The sequence below is a fragment of the Sinohyriopsis cumingii genome, chromosome 1, assembly GCF_028554795.1.
Source record: "Sinohyriopsis cumingii isolate HCF-2022 chromosome 1, ASM2855479v2, whole genome shotgun sequence".
In the NCBI taxonomy this organism is placed as follows: domain Eukaryota; kingdom Metazoa; phylum Mollusca; class Bivalvia; order Unionida; family Unionidae; genus Sinohyriopsis; species Sinohyriopsis cumingii.
In genome coordinates this window covers 34832825-34853498 of record NC_142961.1, presented here as the reverse complement: position 1 = coordinate 34853498, position 20674 = coordinate 34832825, and the positions used below count along the sequence as shown (strand labels likewise).

Here is a 20674-nt window from a genome sequence, read left to right as displayed (position 1 = left end):
AGACCAGCCCATTAGTAATAAATTCAGATCCACCAGAACTATCTTACTTCAGTTAGGTACTAACTTGGATGGAACATATTTAAAAAATCAGCAAAGGTTATGTTGCATCAAATACTAAAAAGTAGTTTTAAGAAGCTATTTCAAAGTTTTAATATTTTTAGTAATGATTTCCATGTTTGATATATTAAATTTATTTGTAAAAAAAAAATATATGCAAGAATGTCTTTCAAATTTGATCAGATTCTATTTGGTTGTTTTTAACATAGTTATCGAAAGATTTTCCTTTATTAGTAATGGTGGCCATATTTGATGGGAGATCAGTAAAAGTTGTTCAAATCCTAATGACTTTTATGCTTTGTTGCTGTCTGTCAGATTTTGTCTCATTATGTTCAGCAGTTTTTGAGATGTCATTTAAATCTTTTCCTATTTTTCATAATGCCTTATTTCATGGTATGTCAACATCATTTGTAAAAGTTTTAAAAGTCCTAACACAGGTGGCCTTCTGTGGCCAAGTTCTGCTAGGCAGTTTCAGCAATGAAGACATTTAAAGGTTTTTCATGTTTTAGTAATGGCAGCCATATTTGATGTCCAGATTGACATAATTTTACAAACTTGAAATATGTTCATGACAGTATTCAGGTTTGCCATATTCTGCTCAGAAATTTTGGAAAAGTGGTTTACAAGCTTTTATTTATTTAGTAAGCTTCATCCATATTTGATGGTATATCAGTATCATTTGTATAAACTTTAATGCTCAAAATTATTTTGGTCAAATTTGCCTAGATTCTATTATTGAGATTTTAGAAGAAGTTATTTAAAGTTTTGAAATCTGTTTTTTGGAGAAAACATAAGCTTATCTGATAAAAGATCTGCATCATGTGTAAAAACTTGAAGGTCTTCATACCAGGCTGCTTTCAAAGTCCGTTAAAGGTTTTTCTAATTTTAGTTACAGTGCGCACATATAATGCAAAGTTTGTTTATTACACGAAACTTCTGCTCATTTTGATTGACTGAAAAAGGTTGTATAACAATCAGCATAGTTTGATTGGTTTTGTTTGATGTAAGTATTTTAAGGCACAAAAACACGTGTAGGTTATTTAGAGATGAGGCATTTGGAATAAAGTACCTCCTTCAAGAATAGGGCATGCTAGCTGACCGTGGCTGCTCAAAAGGTAGGATTCAAATCCACAACCTTGTGGTTGCGAGTCCAGCACACTAAGTACTGTGTTGGCTCACAGCCTTTGCAGTGTATAATAGCAACGATGTCAGTTGCACTTATTAGATTTGACTAATTAAAACTGCTTGTGTCCCCAAAATTACACAGATCCCACTTCTCTCTGTCATTATACAAGGTGACAAAATCACTTAAAATCACTTAAAAGTCTTGAAGATACCTGGACTGCTCTGTCAGTGCTTTGTGTCCATTTTTGTTCAAGATCTGTTTTTTTATAAAAAAAACATATCTACCTTTCCCATGTTGAGATCAAATTTACCAAATCTTGTTGTTGTTGTTGTTGTTGTGGGGTTTAATGCCACTTTTCAGCACAAGATAAGCTATGTATGGCGGCCAGTATTAATGGTGGAGGAAGAACCTGGGAAAACCCCAGGAAGAACCACTGACCCACGAGAAGCTACTGGCAAGCTTTCTCACATACCCACATTGGGAGAATCCTAGACTCGAACCCACGCAGACAGAGGTGAGATGGCAGTGATCCGTAATGGAGAGTGCTTTAGACCACTTGGCCACTCGGGGCCCCTTGCCAAATGTTGTTATGCTGGATGACAAAAAATGGCTAGCTATTGATGGCCCTAAAGTTCAGAGGTCAGGACCATAGGAAGAGGCAACATTTATTGCAGTAATGACCTGAAGTTTATACTTATTTATTTATTTATTTATTTATTTATTTATTTATTTATTTGCAGTTAGTGAAATGAAACATAAGTACAGTTTATAGCATGATATGTGGTGCACACATAATTAATAATTTTAGGGAGACAGATCCACAGTGAAAGTTGTAATATCTTGATTGAAAAAAGAAAACAACAGCTGGGAAGTATGCAAATTTTACTGAATTTAGGATATAGATTGATTTTATGTCTGTGTTTGAGAACAGTCATCCAATTGTACAGAATGTTTTATGGAGACTTGGGCAATTAAACATGACAGGTTTCAGGTAATATTTGTTATTTCATGCATAACTGAGAAGTATATTGTCTGCACAGTCCTAAATTAGGGACATCTTGGAAAAGTGTCCGATTTGTCCTGTTTCCTGTGGTCTTTACAACATGCTGAAAGTGGAGTTGAATGTACAGGTAATATTGCTAATGGTAGCAATTTATGTCTTTTTCTTGTTGTAGCAATAGTGTGAGCTTGATATAGTGAAGATGTCAGATTTAGTTTCAGGGGGTAGAGATTGTTTGGTGTTATATCATCAGCTTGATCTTCATGGTCTGGTGGTCCTGGTGATCAAAGTGGCTAGTGGTCACTACAGTCAGTTTGGATTTGAGTGGCCTCAGCACTTCTTTGTATTTGAACAGAACTGATACTATTTGAGGAATGAATGAGAATTTTCTGAGCTGATCATCATCCAAAAGAAGTAGAGGTCATTGGATCTGTAAAGTAATCCAGTATTGAAGTGTTTGAATAATTAAACTAATGATACAACATTTGGAAGGGGAAATTGTGTTCCTCCATTGATGTTGATACTGATTGCAAGAGGTATGTACTATATTCTTACTTATGACTTTGCTTGTGTAAAGTGAAGGCATTGATGCCAAAATGCTACTTGTCAAAGTTCATCAAATTATGTTGAGCAGTTTTGTACATAAAGTTGTATAAATATTTTTCCAGTTTTAGCAATACTGACATATTTGATGAAGAGTCAGCATAATTAGTGCAAATTTGAAATGCCATCAAGGTAGAATGCCATTGGTATAAAAAAAACCCCAACTAATTAGCAGTTTTTGAGAAGCTGTAAAACACTTGTTCTGTTTTTAGTATTTGTGGCTATATTTGATGTTTATTGGGCATCACTTGTACAAATTTTCAATCAATTCTTTCTTGTGATATTTTTTGTAAGATTTCGTCTCAATTCTATTGAGCACTTTCTAAGAGAAGTCATAAAAATTTATTTCTGATTTTAGTAACAGCAGCAATACTGAATGGTTGCAATATCATTTGCATAAATTTTAATGTCCTTCATGGCAGATTGCTTTCAATCAAATTTGGTCATATTTTCAGTCTAGCTCGTTTGAGAAGAATTCATTTGTTTTTCGGGGCCCTGGGTGGCCGAGTGATCTGAAGTGCTGACCTAACCGATAGTGCCATCTCACCTCTGTACCCATGGGTTAATGGTTTGGGCTCAGTGAATGTGGGTATATGAGAAAGCTTGCTAGTAGCTTCCCTTGAGTCAGTGCTAATTCTTAACTGGGTTTTCCTGGGTTCTTCCGCCACCAGTTAAAGTGTCTGCCATATATAACCTATCTTGTGCTGAGAAATGGCATTAAACACAAAAATAAACCCATCTGTTTTTCTATTTTTAGCTTTGGTAGCAAAATCTCATAGCAGATAGACACAATTTAAATACCCATCATGCCAGAATTATTTCAGTCCAATGTGGTCAAAATTGATTCAGCAGTTCATTTAGATAAAGTTGTTAGATGGTTTTGTTTTGGTTAGTAACTAATGACATAACTATAATCAATCAGGATCCATTGTTCAAGACTAAAAGTTATTCATGCTAAGATTTCTGTCAAATTTGGTCAAATTCTGGAGGAGGCTTTTGGTATCAAAAAATTAAAAAGTTTTCATATTTTTTAATAATGGACATATTTGATGGCAGATTTGTACAAATGTGAATGCCCTGAATGAAAATATTCTTTCAATAACATTTGGTCCAATTTATCTAAGTGGTTTGTGAGTTTTTTAGTTATGGTGGCCATGTTTGATTGTGTATCTGCATCAATGTTACGAAATTTGAATGCCTATTCTTTATTCATGAATGTTTCAAAATAGTCCAATTAGTCCAGGGCATATTTGTATACTTGATAAGTTTCAGATGCTGAATGTTGACAGACCACACATGCCAGATGTTGGGCCACACCATATGCTTACTTGACCTGATGGCCAATATTTTAAAGCTTAAAAAGAATGAGAAATTTACACACACCCCCCAATTTTTTTTTTAGATTTCCCTCAATTAGAAATTATCAGATGTATGCACCCTATTTCTTCATCATGATTCATTTTTGTCTTTGATATATAAACTGATCAAGGAGTAATGGGTGTTTAACCCAATGACTATTAGAACTTAATTGAATTTAAAACTTCATGTATCACATCCAGTCACTATTAGAACTTGATTGAATTTAAACCTTCATGTATCACATCCAGGCAAGGACATCATTTCTACTTGCTGAAACACATTTGTTTCAATAAAAATTGTGTTATATCCGAGAAACCGAAGTGTTTTAACATATATAATCTTCAAGATACAAAAATTGGGTTCAATGACCAAAGAATCATTTAAATTAACCCTGTAAAGCTATAAAGCACATCTGATCATTGATTTTATGTGTTGTGTTGTTTATTTCAATTATTTTGTTTCAGGTAGCTTACATCAAACTTCTAATGTATCATCTGGCATAGCTTTATCAATTCAAAACTGGAGCAAAGGTTGTACCAATGTGTTCAAGTTTCAAAAACAAAAATTCTGAACAAAATAAAACAACCTGCATAATTGTAGGACCAAGTCATATTTATTCCATCAATGATTTTCCTGAAAAAGTAAGATATTTTTCATTACACTGGACTGTGCCACACCAGTAATAATTGTGGTCACCTAATATAAATCATGAATGTATCCAGTTAAGACAACAGGTTTGATTGATGGATAACTTGGTCATTTAGTTTCTTGCAAGCAGGTATCTGGTCAGACTTAATTGACTTCTGCTGTGATTAACCAAGAGGAACAAATGACATTTGGTTGTCTACTGTTATGTCTAGTTGATCATGCAATCACTATAAAACTCCATGTCACTACTTTCATGACAGGATATACATTCCCAGAATACTGCATTGACTGGGCTATTGAAATGCTTTTGTACTGTAGTCCCAAAGAAAATCAATATATTTTCTTTTATTATTCCTTGTTGATTTGCTAAAAAGTGAAGACTGTTACTTGTATCCAGTAGAAAACAGCATTTAAAACCAAAAACACAAGTTAAAACTATTGTTAAAACCAACAAAATAAATATCTTTTGGCATTTGTAAAGAATTACCAATCAAACAGGTGTGATATCACCAGTCAAACTGGTGTGATTTGGCCAGTTCCACAAAGGTTGCTTGCACTAAACATTCCATCATTTCATTCTGATGCAACTATTTCCATAAAATCCAACATAAGCCGATTTTTTAAAATAAGTTATGACGTCCAATTAGTACCTAACAGAAGTAAGGTAGTTCTGGTGGATCTGAATTTATTACTAATAGGCTAGTCTTCATATTAAATAATGGAGGAAATATATACAAAAAGAACTTGATATGTCCTGGACTATTTTGAAATGAAGATCAGCATTTGGATTTTCTAATACTGATGCTGATACGCCATCAAATATGGACACTTTTACTATAAAAAAACTTTTTAAAACTTCATTACACAGACCACTCAGATGAATTGGACAAAATGTTATAGAAATCATCTTTTCATTCAGGACATTCACATTTGTACAAATAATGCCAACCTGCCATCAAATGTGGCCATTGTTAAAAAAAATAAAAACTTTTTAATTTCTTGATATCAAGTGCCAATTCAAAATTTGACCAAATTTGACAGAAATCATCTTAGTATGAAGAACTTTCAGTCTTGTACAAATGATTCTGATCCCTTGTAGTTAAGTCAGTGGCTACTAAACCACGAAAAACCTTTTCAACAACATCATCTAAATAAACTGCTTGACATTATCTGACAAAGTCTTAATGAAAATTATTCTGGCATGATGGACATTTTAGTTTTTACAAATGTCCATCTGTTATCAGTAATGCTGCTGTTATTAAAATTAGAAATAACCTTATAATGTCTTCTCTTGGGAAGTGCTCAAAAAGAATTCACACAGGAATAAAGGACATGAAAATTTGTGGAAGTGGTGCCTGTTAAACATCAAAATACAGCCACGCATACTAAAAATGGAACAGCTGTTTTACAGCTTCTCAAAAACTGCTAATTAGTTTGTTTAACCAATTTGACAGCAGGCATCATACCGTGATGGCATTTCATTAAATATGGCCACATTGCTAAAATTGGAAACAGATTTAAACACATTTGTGTACAGAACTTCTCAACAGATTTTGATGAACTTTGACAGAAATCATCATGGCATAAAGGCCTTGAGTTGCACAAGTAAATTAGTAAGCATTTGTTCAACATAAGTTTTGGCCTATGGCTGATAAAGTCAGCGCAATAACATAAACTTTATAAACAAAGGTTCCAGAGGAGCACCATCATAGGAAAAATGAACTACATTTTAATAAATTGTCAAAAATATAATTTATTTAGATATTTACCTAGTGGTGTTATCAGAAAACAAATTTATGACAGAAGAATATCTAAGATGCTTCACAATTGTTTCTGAAGTTAAATGCAAAAACATTGCATAAAGACAGTCAATATTGAACAAATGATATTGATATCCTGTCAGATATGGATGAAGATACAAAATGACAAAGAAACCTTGAAACTGTGTTTTCAAAATGTATGCATTCAGCAGCATTTGAAGACTTTTATGCAGAAAGCAGCCTCTTTCTCTCTCAGTCCTCGTCATGCTCACAGGTAGCACTGGAGGCAGCCATGAGTCTTCTCCAAACCTGAGAATGCTGGTGGGCAGCCTGCGTGTTATCCATATCAGATTGGTCTGTGTGAACACCTTTATAATGGAGCATCTCCAAATCTCTTTTGGGCATCATATATACCTCATTTCCCCTGTCGTTTCCATTATAGTGCTATCCTGTAGACATGTCCAAGCCATCTCCATTTGCATTTTTTTAAAAATATCTTTTCTGTTGTCATCAGACTCATTCCATATCATGTTAGGTAAAAATAATGAATTTTTCTAATGCACTTGATGTGGAATGAGTCCAGTTTCTTGGTGATGTTTGGGGTTATCCAGCATTCAGAACCATATAGTAGAGAAGCTTTAAGTTTATTCAGCGATTTACAAATCCACTTGCCCAACCCCACGACAAATTTGGATCAGGCAAGCTCAGATTTGCAAGGCACTTATAGCCCACTGGCAAGTCAACAAAATTGAGAGAGGAATACAAGATACAAGAAATTTCATTGAACGCCAGGGGTCTGGGTGAAATACACTACCCGGTAACTTGGTGCAAGCTAATTTACTGACAAGGAGTCATGTTCAGTTCCTAATGCTTTATGTCCTGCAAGTTTTATAACCTGCAATCACTCAACCGTATACATATCAACAATTGTATTTAGCATAATATGTAGCTCATTTTGCATACCTGGCTATGGTTTCCTTCATTTACTGAATACGGTTTCCTTCATTTATTGAATGCGTCATGGCCATGTAGTCAAGGTCAAGATCAGTCTCTTATTTCCCTACACATATGTGATAATAAGAATATCTAGTAGTGAAAGCAAGTTTGACATACAAGAATAAGTATTTATATTTAACTTATCAGTTACCGTGTAATCATAATATTTGTACATAGCAGGGATTCATTGACTTTTCTGTACTAAGTTAGCCATAGGCAGTTTGTTGACTCTAACCAATAAACTTATCAAAGATTGTTAAATATATGTCACAGAGTTGTGGCATTTAGATGTTGATTGCTAAAAATGCAACATGAGATTTCTTTGACAAAAAATTTTTTGTACATAAATGTAACTCATCCCTAATGATTATCTATCAGGTGGATTTTATTCAAAGTGTAACTGATGTTAGAAAAATTTGGCACCCACTGACAGCGATTATGTTATGTTGTTTAAATAACAATTAAAGAAAACCTGATGCAAACTGCTGGGCAAAGAAATATGGTCAAAAATATGTTCTCAAATCATTCTGAAAAGTCAGAATCTCAAATATTTTGATGCATGTCACCAATATGAAGGTTACTAATTGTTATGTAAATGGATAAAATAAGTGTTTTCAAATCCTTGAGTTTTAAGTATAAATAAATCGTTTCTCTCTCTCTCTCTCTCTCTCTCTCTCTCTCTCTCTCTCTCTCACTCACTCACTCACACATATACCCACATTGGCTGAATCTGAGACTCGAACGGCTGCAGACAGAGGTGAGATGGCAGTGATCCATAACGAAGAGCGCTTTAGACCACTCGGCCACTCGAGGCCCCCTCATATAATGTGTAATAAATAGCTTAGTATATTAAACATACATCCTAATAATGACTACATGTGCAAAAATAATGCATTAAAGTATTTTGTAAATTACTTCTGTTCATACATACAACTGCAAATTGACTTAAATAGGGCAGGACAGTGTAGTTGGTAATTTCACCCTTTGATCTGTTTAGTTTTCCTCATTAAAGTTTGCTCAGGTGGATTATCGATGTGTGAGCAAAAGTAATTCCAAAGGATTAAAGATATTAAAAGATTTTAGTTGGAGTACTAAGGGCCCAATCTGCATAAAACAATAAACTTTACTTTGAATCTCTCTGTAAGGTATGTTCTGCTTCACTGCTTGTTGACATGAGTTATGTATGATCAGAAGTAATTTGGACAGGATGAAAAATGTTCAACTTTTATGCTTGGATTACTCAAGAGTTCAAGTGGCATAAAAACTTGGTCTATTTGACTTCAGTATTTAAAGTTTGTCAAGATATATTAGTGTACCTGTACATAAACACTAAAATCCAAGCAATCAAAATATCACACAAAAAATTCAGTGATAGTTGGAAATGGGAATTTCAGTGATTGCAGTAAAGTTCAAAGGGAAATGAACATGCATTCTGCTCTTCCTGTTAAGCTAATTTTAAGGTCAATTAAAGAGGTATGAATGACATCACATGTTATGCAGAAATCATAAAGCATAGTAACCATGACAACAAATATGCCATCATTGAAATCCATGTTCACAGAATCAGCATCAAATGTGGATAAAGTACATGTAATATGTTCCATGACAAATATCTTCTGTTTCTTGGTAGCAGATCATTTTTAGATCTAGTCAAAATGTTATCTGATTCATAAATCACATAAAAGTTCTCATGCAAATAGACACAACTACACACATAATGACTATTGTTTTGTTCGTAAGAAATCATAATTCTAATTGCATAATAATAATAATAGAAATAAAACAATTTATTATTTAAATTTTCTGTTATGAGTGATTATCTGCAGAACAAAACAAGCAAGCATGTTTTTATGCAAAATATGCAATTTAATCTACTATGAACAACCACATTTCAAAAGACATAAACACTGCTGACCTTGATAAAATATTTTGTATATATGAATGTAAATGTTTTGTATATATGAATGTAAACAAGATATTACTGCCATTGTAATACTTTAATGTCCTTGGATGAATGGGATTGTTGTCTTCATCTCTAATACTAGTTAGTGATAATCATAAATTCACAGATTTAAAGAGCAGTGATGGTGATGATAATAATGACAACAAAAATGTCTTCAAATTTGGCCTAAAGTTGCCAAGTGTATGATGGTACAGTGTATGCATCAGTGCTTCGTGTGGAGAATCTTACTAACATTAAAATGACATTTGACCCAGACAGTACATGTTGAGCAGGTATTGTAGGCAGTCAGTCTGAATTTTGATAAAGTTAATATCATCAAGTGTCTGAGATCCATCTGCATGAATGAGATTATCTTGCATCTGATTGGCTAACTTTGTTACCACTTCAGAGGCCAGATTTCTGATCTGATTTTGATCAAACATGTTAAAAAATATTGGTTATATTATCAAGATCTCTGATTGGCTCAGCAAGGAGTGAGATCCACGAATATCAGTGATGTAATCTTTATCTGATTGGCTGAGCTTGTTACCACTCACGAGGCCATATATTTTTTTATCTGATTTTATATTATCAAGTAGGATATTAATGAATGAGATGCATGCATATTAATTAGTTCATCCTGCATTCGACTGGCTTGTTACCTCTCTAGAAGGAACCAATCAGGTGGTCTTATGGTTAGAGCATCTGCCTCTGATGAGGGAGGTCATGGGTTTGAACCACAGCAGGGTCATACCAATGACTTATAAAAATGGTACTAACAGCTGCCTTGCTAGGCGCTCAGCATTAAGAGGTTAGTGTTAGGACTGGTCGGCCTGGTTTGAGGATAATGTGACATAGTGGGGCATCATACTACATGTCTGTGGCATGATGCCTCAGAACTATCGATATCACTATAAACTGCCACACTGCAGACATCATAGCAATATGACTGAAAAATTATTAAAGCTACGTTAAAAATCTAAATCACATACACACACACACCTCTCTAGAAGCCATATTTCTGATCAATTTTGATCAAACTGAAATATTAGCTTATACTGTATAATCGAGATCTTGGATGGAATCCATGCATGTTAATGATGTAATCTTGCATCTTATTGGCTGAGCTTGTTACCATTCAGTTTCTCATTCAGTCAGTTGATAAATGGGTTATATTATAAAATCCTCAAGATCTTGGGTGACTTTGATTATGACCAAGTGAATGTGCATATTAACTGTGTCGAATCTTTAGTTAGATTTCAGGCCCACCTGAGTCTCTTCTTTAAATTACAATCCAGAAAATTGTTCAAAGATATTCTTTGATTCAGGTTTTCCTTCATTATATCATTTGACTCGGCTAACATCCTTTTGAACCATTGACACCTACTCAGCTATCCCAAGACATTAACTAATAATTAAGTCAGTCTTAGAATCAATTAGAGCAGTCTTTTTAAGTCTTGATTTGTTGCTTATGCTTGCAAGTGTTGAGTATCAACTGAACAGGTTGTAATGATTAAAATGGATGCTTATTGATCACTGTCAGTGCACTTGATTTGTATAATCTTAGCATTTACAAGATCATGTGAGATGTTTGGAATTCAGGATATGCAGGTGGTGATTAAAATGTTTATGTGATGATATCTGTCTATACAGGAGAATCATGGGATCATAATATTTGTCATTGGGGAAGGGTTTCCTTTATAAAGAGGTGAGTATGAAAATAAACATTAGGGTTCATAAATATTTCCCAGTAAGTTGGTATCTTTTGTGTGTAGGTGTCTGATGTTCTTGTGGAGGTGTCTTAATATGTAGTTGCCCAGTATGCTTACAGTGGATGTACCAGGTGTCCTCCATTGGATGTGTGTTGATTTCTTTGTATGTGTCACATGTCCTTTATGTGGAAGTGTCCAATGTCTTCATATAGAAGTGTCTGGTATTTTTCCTGTGTTGGTGTCTGATATCCTTAAAATGTAGGTGTTCAATATTATCCTTCATATGGAGGTTTATGGTGTCATTAGTTGTTGCTGTTTTTGTTGTAGGGATTAACGCCATTTTTCAGCACCTGATAGGCTATACATGGCGGCCAGTATTAATGGTGGAGGAAGAACCTGGGAAAACCCCGGAAAGAACCACTGACCCACGAGAAACTACTGGCAAGCTTTCTCAAATACCTACATTAGCCGAATCTGAGACTCAAACCCATGCAGTGATCCGTAATGGAGAGCACTTTAGACCACTCGGCCACGGTGTCCTTAGTATATAGGTGACTAGTGCCATTAATATCTAGGCCTCCACAGTCCATCATGTGTAAATGTCTGGTGCCCTTTATTGTCCTTCATTTGTATTTCTCCTGTGTTTATCATATCCAGTTGTCCATTGTACTTCGTGTGGAAGTGTCTGGTGTCCTTAATATGGTGTCATGTTATATGGAGGTTTCTACTGTCCTTCAGTTGTATGCATCCTGTATTTATCATAGCAAGTTGTCAGTTGTACTTCGTGTGGAAGTGTCTGGTTACCTGCATGTAGAAGTGTACAGTGTCCTTCACATGTAGGTTTTTGGTGTCTCATGGAGGGATCTCTGTTCTTCAGAAGGTGTCTGGATCTTTCATATGAAGGTGTCCAATAAAACTAGTTTAACTGTACATTTTTAGCTTAAAGTACCAGTTTCTGTTTACATTTTACCCAAAGTTTCATTTTCTCATGACCTAGTTTCATGTTATTGTGAGTAAGCTCATGTTTTCATTTATTCTTTAGGAAATCGTTTTTTTTTATAGATATACATGAATGTAGATCTAGGGGTTTATCTTACTTAATGGATCAGATGACAAGAGATTGCATGCTCATATTGTTCCCCTTAGTCTACTCAGTAGAGATTAATTTATTCAAAAGTTTTTTCAAAATCATGCTACTTCTTAACTTGATACTGAAGTTGTGATTCTGCATAATGTTTTTTCCAGGATTGCACTATTTTATAGACATACATAGCTGATGCAGTTAGATTGTGTTTTGTCAGTTACTTATGTCAGAATGCATTGTACAAGGCACATATCACATTACTGAAAATCCTGACATTTTTTACATAAGGAAGGTTTAATTGGGAGATTCATTTCTGTTGATCACTTGTACAAGGGTTGTGAAGGAGAGTGGATGTACTAAATAAATGTAGTCCTTATAATTGCACCAGTCTTGGTTGGCTCTGCGTTTTTAAAGGCATTATCACCTTGAGTTTCAGGTAGGATGGAAGAACTGTTAATTTTGTTTTGTTTTTGAGGAGTCTTGTTGTGGGCTTTTTAAATTAATTTTTAATCATTTTGTAGAATAGACCCATCACTAGTTATGCAAAAAAAGTATTGAATGTTATAGATGTTTGGTCAGAGTCTATTTGAATGACTAGATATTCATCTAGAATATGATTATACTCTTGTCATAAAGCAGGTGGTCAGAGTCTATGGGAATGACTAGATATTCATCAAGAATATGATAATGCTGTCATAAACCAGATGGTCAGAGTCTATGTGAATGACTAGATATTGTTCTAGAATACAGTTATACTCTGTCATAAAGCAGATGGTCAGAGTCTATGTGAATGACTAGATTTTGTTCTAGAATATGATTATACTGTCATAAAGCAGAAATACTGGTAATGTCTTAGTTATTGCAGATTTCCATTACTAAGAAAATACTTTGAAATGTAGCTTAAAGTAATGACTATATTTACATTTTCCACTATACAGAAACATAACTCAGCTCTGATTATTATATATAATAGATTAACTCTAATTGTTCATGTATATTTTTTTTATTAAAATACTGATCATTTTGTTTATTTACAGAGAAATCCTGAGGATTATTTGGCCAGAAAGAAGGCCCAGGAGCAAGAAGAACAATTTGAGAATATCAAATATCAAAGACGACACACTGACAAAAGAGAAGTGAAGTTGTATGAAAGACACCCTCACAAAACAAGAACTTTTATTGATGGCAAAACAGATGATTCACAGAAACCTGGGGAATTAATACACAAACATCTGTCTCAAACAACTGTAAACAATTCAGAACTTGAATCCAAAATACCAAGGCCTCCAAGGAGAGTCAATCGAACAAGCCTTGGTAAAAGTTTAGGGGAAAAGAGTGATACTGTAACAACCAGTTCACCTTCATTATCACCATCTTCATCCACATCTACTTCTTCAGGGGTAACTATCCCACCCAGCACTACACCAGAATCTGAAAGATCCCCAGGGAAAACAGTTGACAAGGTAGTGTCAGTGAAGAAGAGCCGTGCACCTCCTCCTCCACAAACCTGTTCCCCAGGAACTACTTCTTCCATCCCTGAATCTTCTGATGCACAAGAAACATTTCTTTTCAACTTAGAACCTCAGCCACCAAAATCTACTGAGACGCAGTCTCCTAGACAGACAGAGGTACTATCACAAAGACATTTGAAAGCTGAATCTCTACAAGCAACAAATCTTGAAACTGACACAAAATCTTCAGGGAAATCTGACCTGCAATCAACGAGATCACCTGAGCCACAAGTGCAAAAGTTATCTATACTCCAGTCACCTTCATCCCCAGTAAAACAGTTACAAATAACAAGCCCCACAAGACCTCCAAGAAAAAAGAGGCAGAGTTCAGAAGACATTAAATCAGGTCTCCATGATCTTGCTGAGGACACAACTGAAGAGAATAAACTTGATCAGGTAAATCCTCTTTGGATTCAGATTGAGGATAAACCAGAAAACACTCCAGAAAGTATTTTTAAGGATTCTTTCAAACAGCACTCTGTTGAGGAAAATTCTGTCGTGATAGACATTTCACCATTATCAAAGGATTATGCTCAGCTCTCTGAGTCATCCTTAAGCCCAGGGGAGAATATTGATGAGCTTCTCTTTGGAGTTGATTGGACTAATAACAAAAAAGTGACAGAAGTTCAAGAATACCAGGAGAATGTTTTAGAAGAAACATTCCCCTCTGTGCTTGAAAGTGTTGTGCCAAAGAAAATAATTGTTGCTGAAGCTGAAACTTCTAGAGCTTTCAGGGAGGAAGAATCCAAAGTCAAAAATCAATTTGACCAACCAGATAGTAGTATCGTTGAACAGATAATTCCTGAGAAGAATTTGAATGGTGCAAAATGGATTGCATCTAGCAATCATGAAATATTAGATTCTAATAACACTGAGAATATTCAAAATAAAACAGAACCTTTTGATTCTGCCTCAAGACAAGGAGAATCAGAAGAGGAAGAGATAACAGTGGAAATAATACAGTACAAAAAGACAGCTCTTCAAGAGGCATCTAAACCAACAGAGGACACTGTTTCATTATCATCGGCTTGTTCTGATGCTAGTTTTGAAGGTCCACCTTTGCCCTCATCAGCACCTCCTCCATTGCCCAGTTCTGGATTACAGTCATCACTTTATAAATCTTCATCTGTAGCAGCGGTTTGTAAAGTTATTCCAACTGACTCTACTGCACTTGTTGAAACCATGGAAACTAATGTTGATGTCATGACCACTGAAGAAGATTCAACAAAATTTGAAATGGACGAAAGTCATATTAAAATAGATGTGATAGAAAATCCCCTAACAAGTTTAAGGGATAAATTCAGTATGAGAAAAGACAAGCAAGTGAATGGCTTGTCTACTCCACAAGAAGGGGATCGGGAATCAGATATCACAGATGATGAGAATGAGGGGTACTCCTTTAATGTTACCTTCACACCAGGTTTGTACTGATAAAAATTACTCTGCATAAATGGTATAGTTGTATCCATGTGTTAATGATGTGTGTGTGTGTGTGTGTGTGTTTGTGTGTGTTAAAAAATTGACAGCTGATGAAACGGTTTTCTGGTTGAGCAAGTCATTGCACATTGTCAATGGCTTACATGTGAATAGAGGGGCCCCGAGTGGCCGAGTGGTCTAAAGCGCTTACCGTTCCGGATCACTGTCATCTCACCTCTGTCTGCGTGGGTTCGAGTCCAAGGCTCGGCTAGCGTGGGTACGTGGGAAAGCCTGCCAGTAGCTTCTCGTGGATCGGTGGTTCTTCCCTGGGTTTTCCAGGGTTCTTCCTCCACCAGTTATACTGGCCGTCATGTATAGCCTATCTTGTGCTGAAAAATGGCGTTAAACCCTAGAACAACAACAACAACAACATGTGAATAGATGTCAGCTGCCAGTATGAAGGTCAGGAAAAGGTTGACTTTGAATCAGTTTCATTAAACAGCATTGTTTCAGTTATTGAATAGAGTTTACACGTTTAGAATTTTTTTAAAAATATTGCAGACTTATGAAATGACCAGTGCTGGTGTTTTGGAATAGCAGCATACATTTTGGGAAGCATGTGACATATCTCATGTTTCATGGTTTCTCCCTCAAAGTCAGTAAAACAAAAATTATAGGGTGCCATGGCATGTATAATTTGAACAATTATCACATTTAACTTGCATGTTTTGTGATATTTAAATTTAGAAGAACACTTTCTTTTTTTTGCAGGAGAGATGAGTTTGCAGAACATTCCTAGTGAGACATCTGGCATAGACAATGATAACAATGTCCAGCTTATTTCATACAGCATCGACTCCAAACTCCAAAGCCCTGGGGAATATTCCCAACCAGATTCTGCATTTGAAGACATGGCCTCCAGCATGACTTCTAATGATCCCTTAAGTAACACGTTGGATGATGTTCAGCAAGAGGAGTTGATCATGCCAGACATATCATCTGAGAAAGAGTCCACAGAAAGGCCATCAAGGGATACAACTCGAAAAGAGTCAAGAAAATTTGAACTGGCATTGAGAAGCTCGGGGGGACCGAAAAGTCCAACAGGGCCATTGAGTCCAAATGCATCAGGGGACTTCATGGAGAAGGCCAAACAGTTTGCAGACTTCGTTCAAAAGCCACCTAAAATGATTGTGACCTTGAAAAGGGAGGTAACTAGTCCTGATGACCTTTCTGATGAGAAATATCTACAGTTAGAAGCTGAGAGGAGAGCTGTCATCACCTCCAGCATGGTCAAAAGAAAGGATGTGGGGTTGAAGCAGTATTCCATTCCAGATGAAGGTAGGTTCATAATACACTGCTCCTGTTTGGGTTCTTCAACACTGAGTACACAGTGCATAGATTTTTTAAATGTGCATGTTGGTTGCCAAGACTAGGGCCAAATTACTATGTAATTTCAAGGGCATGAAGTAAAGTAGGGTTATTAAAAAGATCAGCTGAGACAACCTACATTGCTTTGTAGTTTATTTGTAAGGCAAAAGGAAATTTTAAACATGGTTTTCAGATTCATGCATGCATGCAATAACTATATTGCACACCAGTGATATGTGTCAGATCCTTTTACATTATTTTCATTACAGATGAAAACAGGTTAGCAAGTACAAGCTTGTGAAGTCTTTTTCATTTTTACAGTTAAGGGATGTAATTGCATATACCACAATTAAATTTACTTTGCTTTGTAAAAGTGGCCTCCCTTTATACATTTTCATGTTTTACCTGCTTGAGCATTAAACTAAATGTGTACTAGTAAAGTTACTTCAGAAATATATCTAATGAATATTCATTATGTATGTGCCATATAGGTCACTGTCTCCAATTAAATAGTTCTGTATTTCTTTCATTATGCCATTTGTACATGTCACATGCAGACTGTATATGAGAGAATCACTGAACCAATTCATATTTAATAATCTCTTCGTAAGCAGAGTGAGAGTATGGTCAGTTGAACATCATTCATCAGCTTTTTCTGGATTCTTCTTAGGAACCACTGGACCCATGTCTATCAGTGGGCAAAACATGTACAAGGATGCTAGCATAGGGACTATACAGATTTGTACAAACTATGCTGAAATACCATAATAAATTGCCACCAGTACTAAAAACTAAAATAAAAACCAATGTCTCAAATAAAGTACTCATAACAATTTGATCAAAATTTAACAGTAAACATCTGGACATAAAAAAGGGCTTTTCTTGTTCCTTTTTTATAAATCTTGCCAGTGAATCAACAAATATGGCTTCTTTTAATAAAACATACATTTACTACAATAACTTTGCAAAAGCTTCATTGGAAAATATTCTGGCATAAAGAATATTTAATTTGTACAAATTATGACAATCTGCCTTTATAAAAAAACACTTGAACAGCTTCTTTGAGACACCACAGGGGAGAAGTTTTTTTTAGAATTTTGCACATTCTACAAAGAACATGTAATTATTGCCATTTTCATTGATTCAAATGGTGATGATGATGCATTACTACAAATGAAACAAAACATGTTAAACAACTTAACAATCATAAAAGCAGAGCAACAGAATTCGAGCAATTGTAATATATAAATCGTGTATAAATGCCAATTATCTACTCTCTTGTAAATTTTTCTCTATCTCTCTGTCTCTTTCTCCAATTCTCCCCCCCCCCACCCCACCCCCCCCGTCTCTCTCTCTGTCTCTCTCAGACACATACACGCATATAAGCACACAGTTCCTCATGTGTTGTCTTTTTTTATGGCTTTGTCAATCTTGGCATTAGCATTAGTTATTGCATTCAGATCTGTTTCTTGTACATTGTAGTACAGTCATGAAATTTAATTGGTATATTCGTCATGGTTGGCACTGCCCACCATTGGCATAGTTGATCAGTTATTTACTTTTCTTTACACGGTTTGTGGATTGTGCCATGCAGAACAGGCAAGACATTGTATTCTGAGGAATCTTACTCATGTACATATGCATTATACAGAAACATAACTGGAGTTTTGGTATAACTTCATAGAACTTTATAAGAAAAACTTTTTATTTATCTGTTTGACAAAAGTATTAGATAAAACTTTGTTGCAGTGTTTCTCTGATTATTTTCCAATATTGTCATTACTATTTTCCATGGTCATTACTATTTTCCATTGTCATTATTATTTTCCATTGTCATTACTATTTTCCATTGTCATTATTATTTTCCATTGTCATTACTATTTTCTTGGCATTAATCCAGATGATGAACCAACATTTTTAATCCTTGATTTGTTATATCCGTATGTGTGACAGATTTCTAAGTTCTTTCTGTGTGGGAACTATTTCAAGGCAGAATCTACTTTTTAGCATGTGTATTGTCAGTTGTTTATTTAAAAAAAAATGCACTGGACATCCACCTACATACTGGTATGTAACAGCAGATCAATCACCCTATTGACAAGTCTCATTTCTACCTGGAACACACCTTGAATATTGAGTGCATAAACCACTGCACCCACTCTGTAAAGTTTTCCTGAAGCACATGTATAATTTCCTCCCACCATATGTGACTTTGTGTGACAAATGTCATTGTACATGCACAGTAAAAACAAAATGAATTTAAAATCCAAGTTGAAAAATGAATAATCTCTTAAACTGTACAATTCAGTTATTTCAAATAAATTCGCTGAGAAGGGTGGCATTGTGATTATTGTGAATGTGAATATTCACCTATAACACCTGTCTTCCGCATGAAAAGACAGCCAAGTTTATTTTCATGGGAACGTGTCAAATCATGCACAGCTTTATTTCAATAACCAGCAGATCTCCTGTATATTAAACTCATTTGTGGCACAGTCAATCTTTAGGTGTTTTGAAAATGAAGGAATAGCAATATTGTGCTAAAACGTGTGGTTGCAGTTACACAGGCAAGTAAGTTTTATTATGGGCATTAGAGTTAAGATAATTCACATAAACTTTGAGCAATTCATTAATGTTGTCAGCTTGGATAACATTTTATCAAACCTTTTATTAGATTTGTCATCACAGTTAAATTGAGTTGTACAATTCGTGAAATATATCATAGTGTTTGCTGAAGGTTTGATTTTTTTAAAGCATTTTTTTATATAGGTTATGCTTCCAAGCTGAATTAAAAGAGATTACTCTCTCAGGTGATTTCAGATTTGGCTTCATAATAGTAATTTCCTTGAATGAAATATAAAGTATTATGGTGGGTGTGGGACTTAGTATTTGAGTACTTATAAAATGATAGAACCTTTTTTGCACTCTGTATCACTGACATGGCTCGTGTCATATTTTAGTTACCATTTTGAAGCCCACGTTAGTGGGAAGCAACATATTGATGCCACTTTTCAAAGGCCAGTCACAGCAATGTCAGCACTTTAGTTAAAGTGTTTCATTTGTATATTTCCGTAAGCACATGATAGATTCTCAGCATACCGGGGCTGAAAAGAGCAAAGACATGGTTGTTTGCCACTTTTACCATGGTGTCTAGACTGGTGAAGAAAAATTGCATAAAGGCTTATGTTAAATGTTCAGCTGTACTGGTCATAGACCAGATAACCATGTGGAATGGTCTTTCATCCATCATCTGTTTTCATCCATCATCAGCCCATTCATTAGCACAAGTATGTTACCAGTCTACTTTTCCTAAACTACTTAGAAGATTGTTATGAAATTATGGTCTAGTTGGTCAGGTTGGTCTTATGGTCTAGTTGGTCCCGCATGAAACTGGTGCCTATGTGACCATCCAATATGGCCACCATGACAACCATCTTGAGAATTTTTGTATCATTACTTCTTTTAAAGACCGCTCTGGTGGCCTAGTGGTTAGAGCGTCCGCCTCGGATGCGGGAGGTCATGGGTTCGATCCCCAGCCGAGTCATACCAAAGACTTACAAAAACGGTACTAACAGCTACCTCACTTGGCGCTCAGCATTAAGAGGTTAGTGTTAGGACTGGTCGGCCAGGTGTCAGGATAATGTGACTGGGTGGGACATCATGCTACATGTCTGCAGCATGATGCCCCAGTGGTAGACATCACTATAAACTGCCACATTGCAGACATTGTAGCAATATGACTGAAAAATTGTTAAAGCTACGTTAAAAATCCAAATCACATCACATCACATCACTTCTTTTAAATGGATAATCTTATCAAGTTGAGGTTTCACCAGAAAGACTTCTTATCATGTCTGCTTGTTCCTAAATAAAAATGATGCCAATCTGCGGTCTAATATGCCTGCCATATATAGCTGCTAGATTGAAAATCCTCTTATCATTAATTCTCCTGAATGAAGGTTATATTAGCATGTGGTTTGCACTAAAAGACATTTTATAATATTTTGTTCTTAAGTTAAGTGACATCCAGTTGGTGGCCATCTTGAAAATCTTATCTTACATGGAGAGTCATTTTGACATGTGGTTTTCATC

The 20674-nt window shown here is 35.3% G+C and overlaps 1 protein-coding gene across 1 annotated transcript in view; it reads left to right on the top strand.

Moving 5' to 3' along the window:
* LOC149806685 (uncharacterized) overlaps window positions 1-20674 on the top strand; it is a 379423-nt gene that overhangs the window by 280906 nt on the left and 77843 nt on the right. Inside the window, exons 14-15 of the mRNA XM_089956535.1 lie at window positions 13325-15218; window positions 15986-16552. Coding sequence (XP_089812661.1) covers window positions 13325-15218; window positions 15986-16552 — 2461 coding nt within the window. The remainder of the gene's footprint in view (window positions 1-13324; window positions 15219-15985; window positions 16553-20674) is intronic.